Source organism: Nerophis lumbriciformis, linkage group LG07 (genome assembly GCF_033978685.3).
Source record: "Nerophis lumbriciformis linkage group LG07, RoL_Nlum_v2.1, whole genome shotgun sequence".
Taxonomy (NCBI): domain Eukaryota; kingdom Metazoa; phylum Chordata; class Actinopteri; order Syngnathiformes; family Syngnathidae; genus Nerophis; species Nerophis lumbriciformis.
Genome location: NC_084554.2, coordinates 35,877,691 through 35,892,356, shown reverse-complemented (window position 1 = coordinate 35,892,356; position 14,666 = coordinate 35,877,691). Strand labels below are relative to the sequence as shown.

General features: G+C 47.8%; 1 protein-coding gene across 6 annotated transcripts in view; it reads right to left on the bottom strand.

The window, feature by feature from the left end:
• slc4a2b (solute carrier family 4 member 2b) overlaps positions 1-14,666 on the bottom strand; it is a 48,871-nt gene that overhangs the window by 7,357 nt on the left and 26,848 nt on the right. For 3 of the 6 annotated variants that reach the window (XM_061965280.1, XM_061965281.1, XM_061965283.1), the window contains 13 exons: positions 13,303-13,462; positions 13,013-13,236; positions 7,878-7,981; positions 7,136-7,347; positions 5,609-5,745; positions 4,079-4,259; positions 3,754-3,889; positions 2,917-3,106; positions 2,739-2,847; positions 2,471-2,655; positions 2,157-2,364; positions 912-1,118; positions 695-843 (listed from right to left, as the gene is read on the bottom strand). In XM_061965280.1, the coding sequence (XP_061821264.1) occupies positions 695-843; positions 912-1,118; positions 2,157-2,364; positions 2,471-2,655; positions 2,739-2,847; positions 2,917-3,106; positions 3,754-3,889; positions 4,079-4,259; positions 5,609-5,745; positions 7,136-7,347; positions 7,878-7,981; positions 13,013-13,236; positions 13,303-13,462 (2,202 nt within the window). Of the gene's footprint in view, positions 1-694; positions 844-911; positions 1,119-2,156; positions 2,365-2,470; positions 2,656-2,738; positions 2,848-2,916; positions 3,107-3,753; positions 3,890-4,078; positions 4,260-4,599; positions 4,693-5,608; positions 5,746-5,890; positions 6,200-7,135; positions 7,348-7,877; positions 7,982-13,012; positions 13,237-13,302; positions 13,463-14,666 lie in introns of those variants that run through there. The other 3 variants (XM_061965285.1, XM_061965282.1, XM_061965284.2) reach the window with 3 other exon arrangements.

Sequence of the window (14,666 nt, the reverse complement as noted above, 5' to 3'; positions counted from 1 at the left end):
TCTCCAAAGTATATGCTGTACATTATTATTACATTACTGTAGTTAGTCGTAGAACATTCTATTGTTTTTTATACAATATGTCATACAGAACATACAATTTGTCTTATCTAAAAGTTACGTTTACTTTTAAAAGGCATGTTACATGTTAAAATTGTGCTGTTGATTTGAAGAAAAGTGTTTTTGAGTTGCGAGCTTCGTCATAGAATCACGTTTGTAAATTGAACCACTACTCTAGTTAGGAAATAATTCATTGGAAAAATGAGGGCTTTAATTTGTACGAATAATAAAAGGGGATACTACATTATTTGATAAATTCTTCAAATATGTTTGTTGATAACAATATATTTGTTTTATTATTAGTGTTTCATCCAGGTTATAATCATGATCAACAAGTTAAAAGACAAAAAAAATGTCACAAAATCAACAGATCTTGAAAACTGTCTAAGAAAGAAGATGGATATAAAGATTTGTACTAATCGCCCACCTCTACTGACAACAGCTTCAGCTAACTTGGAACATGTTACAGCTGAGCAGGAAGTGAACTGAAATATGAGATTTAAATGACACAGTGGGTTTATATTAGCCATATCAATGATTAGTATAACGTGAACCTACTGCAATTACACTATGTAGCAATAGAGGACACCCTTCATTGTGTTGCTTTTAAGCGCCTTGTTTACAAAGAGTTACTCACAGTGTAAAAAGCTTCTTCAAACACCAAAAGGGGTCCAGAGAAGCCCACAACCAAAAGAGGCTGCGCTCCTAGCAGGTTGAAGATAACGCCTTGCACTGCTGTCGACACAATGAGCTCCGACACACCAATAAGACCGTCCGTCTTCTCACCTGAGAGCAAACACACTTTAACGTCTCAGGTATGTGGCAAATGTTTTGTCCTTTTTGTCGGCGCTCACCCAGGAGGCCTCCGAAAGTAATGGCTGGCGAAAGGGCGGCAAAGTAGATGAAGATGACGGCGGCCATGCACTGGGTGTTAAGGGCGTCCTTGATGTCACTGATGTATTTTGGGTAGCGGCGCCGCACGTCTCGCACCAGGCCACCAAAGGGGCGCCTGCTGCGCTTTAAGGGGTCGTCTGATTCCTTTGAAGGTGCAATGAGGGCTTCTGGGTAACAGAAGGACACAAGGTTACACAGAGTCAGTCACACAACGTGTCAGTACACACACTGTCAGTTCCAAAGTTTGTGTAGGTCGCACAATTCGTGTCAGTCACATAGTTCGTGTCAAGACACACAGTCAGTCGCAGAGTTTGTGTCGGTCGCACAGTTTGTGTCGGTCAGTTACATAGTTCGTGTCAGTCACATAGTTTGTGTTAGTTGCACACAGTGTCAGTCGCACATAATGTCAGTCACATGGTTTGTTTTAGCTGCGCACACTGTTAGTCGCAAAGTGTCAGTCACATAGTTCCTGTCAGTTGCACACAGTGTCAGCCGAACAGTGTCAGTCACAAGTTAATAGTTCATGTAAGTCGCATGGTTCGTGTCAGTCGCATGTATTGTCCGTGACACGCATAGTGTCCGTCACACTCACAGCGTCCGTCACACTCGCAGTGTCCCTGACACTCAGTGTCCCTGACACTCACAGTGTCCGTGACACTCACAGTGCCCGTCACACAGTCTCCGTGACATTCACAGTGTCTGTCACACACACGCACAGTGTCCGTCACACACACGCACAGTGTCTGTCACACACACACACACACACACACACACACACACACACACACACACACACACACACACACACACACACACACACACACACACACACACACACACACACACACACACAGTGTCTATCTCTCTCACACACACACACACACACACACACACACACGGTGTCTGTCACACACACACACACACAGTGTCTGTCACACACACACACACACACACACACACACACACACACACACACACACACAAAGTGTCTGTCACACACACACACACACTGTGTCTGTCACACACACACACACACACACACACACACACACACACACACACACACACACACACACACACACACACACACACACACACACACACACACACACACACACAGTGTCTGTCACACACACACAGTGTCTGTCACACACACACACACAGTGTCTGTCACACACACAGTGTCTATCTACTGAGAAGCCAACCTTTTTCTTCCAGGCTTTTTGGTTCTTCTGACAGCTTTCCCTCCTCCCTCTTGCGCATCATCTCTCGCTGGAAACGAGCCACAGAACGAAGGAGTTCGTCCCCGCCCATTTCCGATGGTGGCAGCACAATGCTGCAATCCAGGAAGGTGTTGATGGCGTTCAGGAGATCTTGTCTGTCGTCTGCCAAGTAGGCAGCCTCATGGAATTGCTGGATGAACAAGAAAAAGAAGTTCTCTCGAGGACCACTCATGCGCTAATATAGTGACTGTGAGAAAACAATTTAAGTAATGAGTAGAGACAAACTTCGTCCACACCTTATCCGACATGAGCGTGGAGATGGAGCGTCCAATTTGGTGGTAATCCATGCTGGTGGTAGAGGGCCCGAGCAGCACAAACAGGAAGCGGACTGGCACAGGCACCTCCAGAACCGATTCCAGCTCCACGGCCTCCTGCAGCCGCACAAACGCCATGGTGGGCTGCTCTAAGAAGTCCACGCTACCTGGGATGCAACAAGAAGAGAGCTGGTCAACACGTGATGTTGGGAGATGATTCAACAGCGCTTATTGCGTTGCCATGACTCACCCACAAGAACAACAGTGGCTTCTGCATTTTCTGGAATCTTCTCAAGGAGTTTGAGCTCATGTTTGGACTTAGACTTGTGCATGCCTGACACAAAGCCTGGTTCCTTCTGCTGGGGTGCAACAACACAGGAGGACTTTCTAAATAAGATGTTCTCAACAACTTCCCCATCCCGACATACTTGCACGTCATTCTTCTCCACGTGGACCCACATGTCCATGTCGCCGCTGCCCATCAGGGGATTGGTGACAGACGACTCAGTCTGATGGGCGTGGTTGGCGCTGTGGTGGTGGGTCATGAGGCTTCCCAGGCTGGCGGCCGATATGTTCCTGGGGAAGGGGGCGCTGTGCTCCTTGTCGTCGCTCGGGTGGCTAGGGCATGCAGGCAGAGGGAGAGAGAGGGTAAGCAGGAGGAAGAGAGGCAACGACCAGGCATGACGCCATCTAGTAGCAGCAAGGAGCAAGTGGCAGCGAAGGAAAAGACAGTTTAACAGCTGCTTGCTCAAAGATGATTTCCACACATGGACTGACCACTTCAGAGTCCAGACCTAAACCCCATGGAGAATCTTTGGAATGAGCTGGAGATTACTTTTCCCTGTCATCCAATCAAGGCAATAAAAGCGCCCCAAAAAACCCATACAACTCTGCACAAAAGTAAATGTTGGGACATTGCAGAAGCGTGTGGAAAAGATGCCACAGCCAAACTGTCCGTAATCAAAGCTAAACCTAATATTAGAGTGTGACTTTTGTTATTTTTAGCCAGGCAGCATTCTTGTTACATGATGTTTTTTGTTGTTTAATTTCATTTTTAGAAAAATTTCACAGGCTGTTTGTCCCAAATGGCCCCCGGGCCACACTTTGACCTAGACTCTGCTGTTTTCCCATTATGTACCTCACCTCATCTTACACATCTGTTCACTCACTTGTTTCTCTCTTGGAGCAAAATAAATTAATCTTTGAGGAATTTGGGCCGGGGAGGAAATGACCCCAGCAGGGTCCCTGATGTGATTTGCGGTCACCTGTGCTTGAGCAGCAAGGCCCTCAAGACATTGGCCCGGTCCTCGGCTTTGATCTGGTCAGAAATGATCATCTTCTCCACCACCTGGTGGGCGATGCCAGGCAGGGTCTTCTGGTCCAGGTCCAACAGCACTGCACCTGCACACACACATGTAAACACACTTATGTTAACACACATCAGTCATCTACACCACTGTAGAAGAGTTTTTTGCTCGATGATAAGAACAAAGCTCAGTTTCAATATGTTTATTACTGTTGTGTACAAATGCAATGCTTAATACAAAGAGCAGTTTAATGTAAAAACTAAAACTTGGTTGGCCCTCTTACCGTGCGAGATGGTCTTACGGAGCTCCAGCAGACTGCGGAAAGACAGCGAGGCCACATGCGGCTTCCCCCAGCGGTCCGTCTCCTCCTCCACATCCTCCTCAAACTTGATCCACCTGGCCGTCTCCTTCCACTGCATCTCCTGGTTCTTGTCCATGGTTAGCTCGTTCAGCTCCACAAACACCTGAACAGAGAATCCTACAAGTCAGTTCACAAATAACCACAAAGCAAGCTGGAAAATACCTAACATGCTCATTAATGAAGTATGCACCAAATATTCATAGTGGGAGCTGCTTGTTTGTTGTTCGGTGCTTTTGCATGTCGATATTAATGTTATTACAGGTTCCATGCTTACTAGGGAAGTAGGTGAGTTCTTTAAAGCACTTCACACATCGTGCTGAGAAACACACACAAAAAAACAATAATTGTTAAAAGACTTTAGTCCAACGACACTGTTGTGAGCGTCTGTGTCGCATGCCTGTAAAATCACGCTCACAAGGGGTCAAACCTCCACCCCACCTCACCTTCTTGTAACTTACGGCCACCTGGTTGGTGCCCATGTCTAGCAGGACGCCTTCGGGCCGCGAGGCGGAGCGATACAGAATCACGGGCAATGGCTGGAGGAGTGAGACGGGGCAGTAGAGGACTGAAAGACTTACACAGTGCCCTCAAACTTATGCATGCATGTGTCTACCTGTCGGGCTCCCGCGTATGAGAATGTGTGTGTGTCTTAATAAAACATAGCTCAACAACAGTGTATGGTTACTGAAGTTTCCACGTTCATCCATATTTAATCACTTCCCCACCAAACATCCAACTGCCCCGTAAGAGATGATGATAATAGGCAGGTGCGTCAACAACTGTTACAAATGAGTAGTAGTGAAGAAGGTCAAGATATGCTGAGCTACTAAAACATATTTGAATAATGATTACTTTTAGTGCCATAGCATACTTAACATTCAATTGTCAAGTCTTTCTCTCCTTATGTTGAATTTTTATTTATAGAATATTCCCTGGGCACCAAAAAAACTTTTGACACCGCTGATTTATGATAACATATTTAAAAACTTTTAATATGACGCGGTACACCACTGCAACCTAAACCTCATTAATGCACATTTAAAGCTAATAGTATGTTTATAAGGGCAGAAATGTCAATTGCAATTATTGCATGTATTGAGTCTTAGATTGTGAAGATATAACTAAGGAAGCTAATCTGCGTATATATATATATATATATATATATATATATATATATATATATATATATATATGTATATATATATAGTCTATATTAGTATATATTTGAAATAGTTCAATTCAAAAAGTGAACATTTTATATTCTATTGATTCAGTACACACAAATTGAAATATTTCATAGATGTATTTCTTAACCTTTCTAATAAACAATTTACCAAAAACATCAAAAACTTCCTGAGCCTTTAATTGATTTATTTGTTTGAAATGAACTTGTAAATAACTTAAAATACATTGAGATATATATTGTATTGGTCGGAATGACAGGTGTCTCACCTCGTGTGGGGTGCGGTCCTGCTTGCGGCTGCGTGTGGTGGACTCTCTGTGGCCCTTGCCGATGTGAACCGTTTGACCCTTTGTGCTCTTTCTAACCAGGTGCCTTCGTACGCCGGGGACATCTTCGAAACGATGACCTGGTGGTTAAGAACAGATAATGATTTTTGGGTGAATTTGTACATCCATTCTGTGGTATACAAGCAACCTAATGGGACGCTATGCTCCACTGACTTTTTACAAGCTAACCTTTGTAACATGTCAAAGAATCTCTGCTGGTCTTACCTGTGTCCTGACTGCTGCGTCCTACGTAACAAACTGTGATGCTTCGGATTCTGTCCTGCATTGACTAATCTAGACCCGTCTGTTGTCCTGCTCATGAGTTGTCATTGGACTGAAGAGGTCCAAAGTGAGGCTGCACCATGATACGTTTTTTGGATGCAACCCGGCAGGCGCAGCGGCTCTTGAAAGAAAGGGGGCGGACTCTGGGTTGGGCGGCACAAACAGGTGTGTACGACACGCGCGTGTATCTGACCAATCGCAAAAAAGTCGGAATTTCTTAACCGCTGCCTGACCCCACCCCTGTCCATAAGGGTTTGAAGCCATCAGAATAGATCAGTGCGCAGTGGTGTTAAGTTTCTGAGGTGGAACAAAAGGGGAAGACAGGCGATCTAATAATTCCTATTGTTGACCAGCAGCCAGGTACAGAGACGCTTTCCCAGGATGATTTGCGGTGGGACAGCGGATAAAAGATGACATCGGAGCGAGACGGGATGAACCTGCTGGGAGGCTGGACTCTTTTGTCACTAAGCCCCATAATGACCGCACAGCCAAACCTCCAGTCGTAGTCTCTTTTTTTCGACTTTGTTCCACTAATTAATTAGAGCTGTGAACCCTGTGTCCAGGTTGGACAATTACCACCGTGCTGGCTCGAGCTCCCATACAGAGGCCTCAGCTGACGGCAGGAAGGGCTAATTTAATAACTAAGGGGGGGATTGCATGCCACATCCTCTAATAAGCTGCTGCCCCCTGCTGAGGGGTCGCCTTTTGTACGTGCAGTACATCACCTACCCAGCCCCAGGCGCCCCTCTTAGAACTGACCGCATGCTGAGCAGGGGTGTCATGGCGCCCACTGCTGGCTAAAGACCTGATTTGTTCATGTTTACTACTTCTTCGAGGTTGGCCTTACATGTAATCTCAGGGCATTCAATCGATCGCAACTGGACTGTTTGGTTCTACTCTAGTCTCGATCTGACCAATCTAAGTCTATGAGCACGAACTGATGAAGCCTACTCGAATGAGAGGCAAAACGTCTACCAAGACAAACCTAACAGTCCAGTTGGGATTGATTGAACGCCCTGAGCTTACATTGACCTTGATGAATGAGAACATTCGTCGACATGACTTACATTTATTTTTATTTAATACAGATCAGTGATTATTATTATTTTTTTTTTTTAAATAAATGTTTATAGTCACAAATGTTCCAAAATGCATCTCAAATTATCAACATAGATCCAAACGTCTCACTCTTAATTCCATCCAGGTCAGCAGAGGCAAGCGTCTGAGCCTCGCTCTCGTCCGTGGGGATGCGCTGGTACTTGGCCTGCTCGGCACCCGTCATGTTGCCCGTGCGCCGTCGCTCCTGCAGGTCGTAGTTGCGGCCAGTGGACAACAACCTGGCTAGCGGTGCGTGGTCCGACGGAGGACAGTGGACAGCGCTGTCGGACAACTCTGGCGTGCTAGACGGGGGTAGAATGAGAAAATAGCTTTGGGTCATTTAACATTTACAATTGGGAACACACAAGATCCCGTACCTGTTTTGATGCTAGTTGCAATACCTTTCATAACAGAAGTTTCTCAGTATCATCAAAAACAAGATATGAACAAATTTGGGAGAGCCATGTCTGATACCAACTTAATGAACTCACCGTCCTTTAAAAGAAAATTTTCCAGTGATATGTGAAAGCGATCGTATCAACTCCTATCAAGAAGTTTCATAAAAAGCAGGTCCAGCGAGCGCAGTGTGTGCTTTACGCGTTATCCCAGCACAGACTCAGTACAATACAGAGACGTGAGAGCATAAATGTCATAGGTGGAGCCTTGGCTCTGCTGAGGTGTGCTGCGTCGTCTATAGCGACAGTTGATATATGGGATTACCAGGGTCCATCACGTCAGTAGGCCCAGCAGGCCCACTAAATGCCGAAGACATGGCAACGCGTGTGCCTTGCCCGGCTCAAAAATAGGGGGGGGGGGGGGGGTGAGTACTTACTCCGTGGATGTGGCATCACCATGATCCGCTCCAACCCCTGACATCGGAACGAGTTGTATTTCCCGGACAGGGCTGCCCATATGGTCGTCATCAGATACGAAGAACTGTAGCGGAATATCGCTTATTATGAACACGACCACACCAAAACATCACATTTAGGTACATTCAAGTATCTAGCCATTCATCTCGACAGGAGGTGTCCAAAACTGCGGCCCATGAGCCATTTTTAAACTTGCAGCTTGTTTTTGATTGACTCTCTGCATAATATAAAAAGAAAATAAATGATTAGACATTACCCTATATACTAGAAGTGTAACGATTGATCGCTATATCGATAAATCGATTTATATTCCTAAATTTCAAAAATACAAATCTGTGCTCGGCAAGTTTGTCTTCCAGAAGAAAGGTATCGATACACTGGATTTAAAATGGTAGGCTTTATTTTTAGCACTTATAAAAATAAGAACGGTAAACATCAAATCTAGTTGCATGTCTGTGACGTCATCAATATGGCGGAGAGCTATTACAAAACAACAACTTTAAGCTACAGCACGATTGTAAACGGCACAACAAAGACAAATGACACACCACAATAATATAAAGCCACAACTTAATTTTAAGCCACAAAATACACAACCGACAAAACAAAAGTGACAGCGGAGCAAGTTATGGCGACGCACCAACTTCTGGAACACAAAAACTGGCACCCAAAAAAAAGTAATTTAATCAGAAATAAATAAATGGAAGAGATAGATGAAGAAGTATATGGAAATTAGGAAGCGAGGGACCAACTTCATCAACGGAAATGAGGGGGCATACATGCTTCCACACACGTGGGACGCTGTCCTTTACCGGCGACATTAGGGCGGAGAACAGATAATGTATGGCCAGGTCAGGGAACTTTATTTAGCTGGTAAATCTACTGTTAAAATGTTGGTTACTGTATTTTATTGAACATTTCTTGAATGTTAAAAATGTGAGCAGAAAGGTTTTCCTCCTGTTAATTCAACCTAAGTGTTGATTGTGTTTTATTCAAATAATATGTGAATGCATTGGGTATTAATTGTTTTTTACTTGCTTGTTTATATTCACAATTCATTCATCCCTAATTCACTGACAAAAATAACAGGAAAATAGGAAACTTCAGCTGCAGTGTCCAGTCTCAAGTATTTATTTTACAGTCACATTGCTTGATTTTTAATTTTATTTTGCTAAAGAAAGTTACTGAATCCATTTCAACTCACTGAATCGTTTCAGATCATATCGTTCTAAAAAAAAATGAGATCATCCCTGATTCGTTTTTGCAACCACAGGTATTGAATCTCCTCTCTGAGCTGCCACCTTAATGTGGTAGAGGAGTTTGCGTGTCTCAATGATCCTAGGAGCTATGTTGTCCGGGGGCTTCTATGCCCCCTGGTAGGGTCTCCCAAGGCAAACTGGTCCTAGGTGAGGGATCAGACAAAGAGCAGCTCGAAGATATCTATGAGGAACACTGACAAGGAACCCAGATTTCCCTCGCCCGGACGCGGGTCACCGGGGCCCCCCTCTGGAGCCAGGCCCGGAGGTGGGGCACGATGGCGAGCGCCTGGTGGCCGGGCCTGTCCCCATGGGGCCCGCCCGGGCACAGCCCGAAGAGGCAACGTGGGTCCCCCCTCCAATGGGCTCACCACCCATAGCAGGGGTCATAGAGGTCGGGTGCGATGTGAGCTGGGCGGCAGCCGAAGGCAGGGCACTTGGCGGTCCGATCCTCGGCTACAGAAGCTAGCTCTTGGGACGTGGAACGTCACCTCGCTGGGGGGGAAGGAGCCTGAGCTAGTGCGCGAGGTGGAGAAGTTCCGGCTAGATATAGTCGGACTCACTTCGACGCACAGCAAGGGCTCTGGAACCAGTTCTCTCGAGAGGGGCTGGACTCTCTTCCACTCTGGCGTTGCCGGCAGTGAGAGGCGACGGGCTGGGGTGGCAATTCTTGTTTCCCCCCGGCTCAGAGCCTGCACATTGGAGTTCAACCCGGTGGACGAGAGGGTAGCTTCCCTCCGCCTTCGGGTGGGGGAACGGGTCCTGACTGTGGTTTGCGCTTACGCGCCAAACCGCAGCTCAGAGTACCCACCCTTCTTGGATTCACTCGAGGGAGTACTTGAGAGTGCTCCCCCGGGTGATTCCCTCGTTCTACTGGGGGACTTCAATGTTCATGTTGGCAGCGACAGTGAAACCTGGAGAGGCGTGATTGGGAAGAATGGCTGCCCGGATCTGAACCCGAGCGGTGTTTTGTTGTTGGACTTTTGTGCCTGTCACAGATTGTCCATAACGAACACCATGTTCAAGCATAAGGGTGTCCATATGTGCACTTGGCACCAGGACACCCTAGGCCGCAGTTCCATGATCGACTTTGTAGTTGTGTCATAGGATTTGCGGCCTCATGTTTTGGACACTCGGGTGAAAAGAGGGGCAGAGCTTTCTACCGATCACCACCTGGTGGTGAGTTGGCTGCGATGGTGGGGGAGGATGCCGGACAGACCTGGCAGGCCCAAACGCATTGTGAGGGTTTGCTGGGAACGTCTGGCAGAGTCTCCTGTCAGAGAGAGTTTCAATTCCCACCTCCGGAAGAACTTTGAACATGTCACGAGGGAGGTACTGGACATTGAGTCCGAATGGACCATGTTCCGCGCCTCTATTGTCGAGGCGGCTGACTGGAGCTGTGGCCGCAAGGTAGTTGGTGCCTGTCGTGGCGGTAATCCTACAACCCGTTGGTGGACACCGGCGGTGAGGGATGCCGTCAAGCTGAAGAAGGAGTCCTATCGGGTTCTTTTGGCTCATAGGACTCCTGAGGCAGCGGACAGGTACCGACAGGCCAAGCGGTGTGCGGCTTCAGCGGTCGCAGAGGCAAAAACTCGGACATGGGAGGAGTTCGGGGAAGCCATGGAAAGCGACTTCCGGACGGCTTCGAAGCAATTCTGGACCACCATCCGCCGCCTCAGGAAGGGGAAGCAGTGCACTATCAACACCGTGTATGGCGAGGATGGTGTTCTGCTGACCTCGACTGCGGATGTTGTGGATCGGTGGAGGGAATACTTCGAAGACCTCCTCAATCCCACCAACACATCTTCCTATGAGGAAGCAGTGCCTGGGGAGTCTGTGGTGGGCTCTCCTATTTCTGGGGCTGAGGTTGCTGAGGTAGTTAAAAAGCTCCTCGGTGGCAAGGCCCCGGGGGTGGATGAGATCCGCCCGGAGTTCCTTAAGGCTCTGGATGCTGTGGGGCTGTCTTGGTTGACAAGACTCTGCAGCATCGCGTGGACATCGGGGGCGGTACCTCTGGATTGGCAGACCGGGGTGGTGGTTCCTCTCTTTAAGAAGGGGAACCGGAGGGTGTGTTCTAACTATCGTGGGATCACACTCCTCAGCCTTCCCGGTAAGGTCTATTCGGGTGTACTGGAGAGGAGGCTACGCCGGATAGTCGAACCTCGGATTCAGGAGGAACAGTGTGGTTTTCGTCCTGGTCGTGGAACTGTGGACCAGCTCTATACTCTCGGCAGGGTCCTTGAGGGTGCATGGGAGTTTGCCCAACCAGTCTACATGTGTTTTGTGGACTTGGAGAAGGCATTCGACCGTGTCCCTCGGGAAGTCCTGTGGGGAGTGCTCGGGGAGTATGGGGTATCGGACTGTCTGATTGTGGCAGTCCTCTCCCTGTATGCTCAGTGCCAGAGCTTGGTCCGCATTGCCGGCAGTAAGTCGGACACGTTTCCAGTGAGGGTTGGACTCCGCCAAGGCTGCCCTTTGTCACCGATTCTGTTCATAACTTTTATGGACAGAATTTCTAGGCGCAGTCAAGGCGTTGAGGGGATCTGGTTTGGTGGCTGCAGGATTAGGTCTCTGCTTTTTGCAGATGATGTGGTCCTGATGGCTTCATCTGGCCAGGATCTTCAGCTCTCGCTGGATCGGTTCGCAGCCGAGTGTGAAGCGACTGGGATGAGAATCAGCACCTCCAAGTCCGAGTCCATGGTTCTCGCCCGGAAAAGGGTGGAGTGCCATCTCCGGGTTGGGGAGGAGATCTTGCCCCAAGTGGAGGAGTTCAAGTACCTCGGAGTCTTGTTCACGAGTGAGGGAAGAGTGGATCGTGAGATCGACAGGCGGATCGGTGCGGCGTCTTCAGTAATGCGGACGCTGTATCGATCCGTTGTGGTGAAGAAGGAGCTGAGCCGGAAGGCAAAGCTCTCAATTAACCGGTCGATCTACGTTCCCATCCTCACCTATGGTCATGAGCTTTGGGTTATGACCAAAAGGACAAGATCACGGGTACAAGCGGCCGAAATGAGTTTCCTCCGCCGGGTGGCGGGGCTCTCCCTTAGAGATAGGGTGAGAAGCTCTGCCATCCGGGGGGAGCTCAAAGTAAAGCCGCTGCTCCTCCACATCGAGAGGAGCCAGATGAGGTGGTTCGGGCATCTGGTCAGGATGCCACCCGATCGCCTCCCTCGGGAGGTGTTTAGGGCACGTCCGACCGGTAGGAGGCCACGGGGAAGACCCAGGACACGTTGGGAAGACTATGTCTCCCGGCTGGCCTGGGAACGCCTCGGGATCCCCCGGGAGGAGCTGGACAAAGTGGCTGGGGAGAGGGAAGTCTGGGCTTCCCTGCTTAGGCTGCTGCCCCCGCGACCCGACCTCGGATAAGCGGAAGAAGATGGATGGATGGATGGATAGATTAACATATACTGAACTATAGTAGATTGGTTTTTAGCATATTTAATGTCCAAAATGGATCAATGTACCCCCCCAACGCACACCACCTCACACATTCTTTAATTTTTCTGTATTTTTGGTGGAAAACTTTTGGACACCCCTGATCTATTCACATATAGATAGGAAGTATGAATATAAACAAAGTTGCATGGACGCAAAGTAGGATATTTGGTGAAGATAACTGAAATAAAGGCATCTTGTTTTGATGTACTGTAGTATCATCATCATCATCATCATCATCATCATCATCGTCGTCGTCGTGACTCAACCTGAGAGGCACTGATGAATAATTCAGACAGCACTAAAATATTCATTAAAGGAAATTATGCAAGCATCCTACAATGCTTGTATTCTTGTACATGCAAATTAGCTGTGTATTTGATATCACTAACCCCCGTGATTACCTCCACGTCTTGGACCCTCACAGGCTCAGAGGGGGCGGCGCTTGTCTCCCCTTCCTCCTCTTCCTCCTCTTCATCCTCTCCCTCATCTATGGGCCCGCCGCTGGGGCCATGGCCGCTTTTGTGATCCTTGTCCTTCCTCCTCTTCTTGCTGCTCTTCTTGCGGCGTCCCTCTACGGGCAACTTGGACAGAGGTCGATGGATGTGGTGGGAGGAGTGTCGGTGGTCTGTGGAGCACACCTTTGATTTAGGAAGGCTGTGAGAGGGCAAGGGAAAAGAGAGAGAGTGCTTACATTCAATGTCTTCTTCGTGGTAGTTGTGGTGCTGCTCGTCAGGCACCACAGCGGACGGGCTGAGGATCTGCTGGAAGCGCTGGACGCCCAACGCTTTGTTCAGGTCGCCCTCGTCGTCCTCGTCCGGATGTGCGGCCCTGTGCGAAGATGACACCTCCGGCTAGAACACAAATGTACAAACAAAGCCTTAGTTAAGGTGACTTCAATAGAGAGTAAGGGGTACAAGTACATAATTAGCAGGAACTTATATTTAAAATGAACTGCTAGCAACGCTGGACAGAAATAGTGACAAAGTTAATATATTTAATTTATTTATGTCAACGGTGTCAATGGGGCCAGAGTCTATAAATATAATTAATAAAGATATACACTATATTGCCAAAAGTATTTGGCCACCTGCCTTGACTCACATATGAACTTGAAGTGCCATCCCATTCCTAACCCATAGGGTTCAATATGATGTCGGTCTACCTTTTGCAGCTATTACAGCTTCAACTCTTGTGGGAAGGCTGTCCACAAGGTTGCAGTGTGTTTATAGGAATTTTCCACCACTCTTCCAAAAGCGCATTGGTGAGGTCACACACTGATGTTGGTCAAGAAGGCCTGGCTCTCAGTCTCCGTTTTAATTCATCCCAAAGGTGTTATTTCGGGTTCATGTCAGGACTCTGTGCAGGCCAGTCAAGTTCATCCACACCAGACTCTGTCATCCATGTCTTTATGGACCTTGCTTTGTGCACTGGCGCACAGTCATGTTGGAAGAGGAAGGGGCCCGCTCCAAACTGTTCCCACAATGTTGGGAGCATGGAATTGTCCAAAATGTTTTGGTATCCTGGAGCATTCAAAGTTCCTTTCACTGGAACTAAGGGGCCAAGCCCAACTCCTGAAAAACAACCCCACACCATAATTCCTCCACCATCAAATTTCACACTCGGCACAATGCAGTCCGAAATGTACCGTTCTCCTGGCAACCTCCAAACCCAGACTCGTCCATCAGATTGCCAGATGGAAAAGCGTGACTCATCACTCCAGAGAACGCGTCTCTACTGCTTTAGAGTCCAGTGACGACGTGCTTTACACCACTGCATCCGACGCTTTGCATTGGACTTGGTGATGTATGGCTTAGATACAGCTGCTCGGCCATGGAAACCCATTCCATGAAGCTCTCTGTGTACTTTACGTGGGCTAATTGGAAGGTCACATGAAGTTTGGAACTCTGTAGCAACTGCAGAAAGTCGGCGACCTCTTTGCACTATGCGCTTCAACATCCGCTGACCCCTCACAAGTAGAACTCAGGCTGTTCAGATAGAAGGTTCCTCCTCGGACGTACTGCAAGTGAAAAAGGGTGTCCCTCAAGGTTCTGTGTT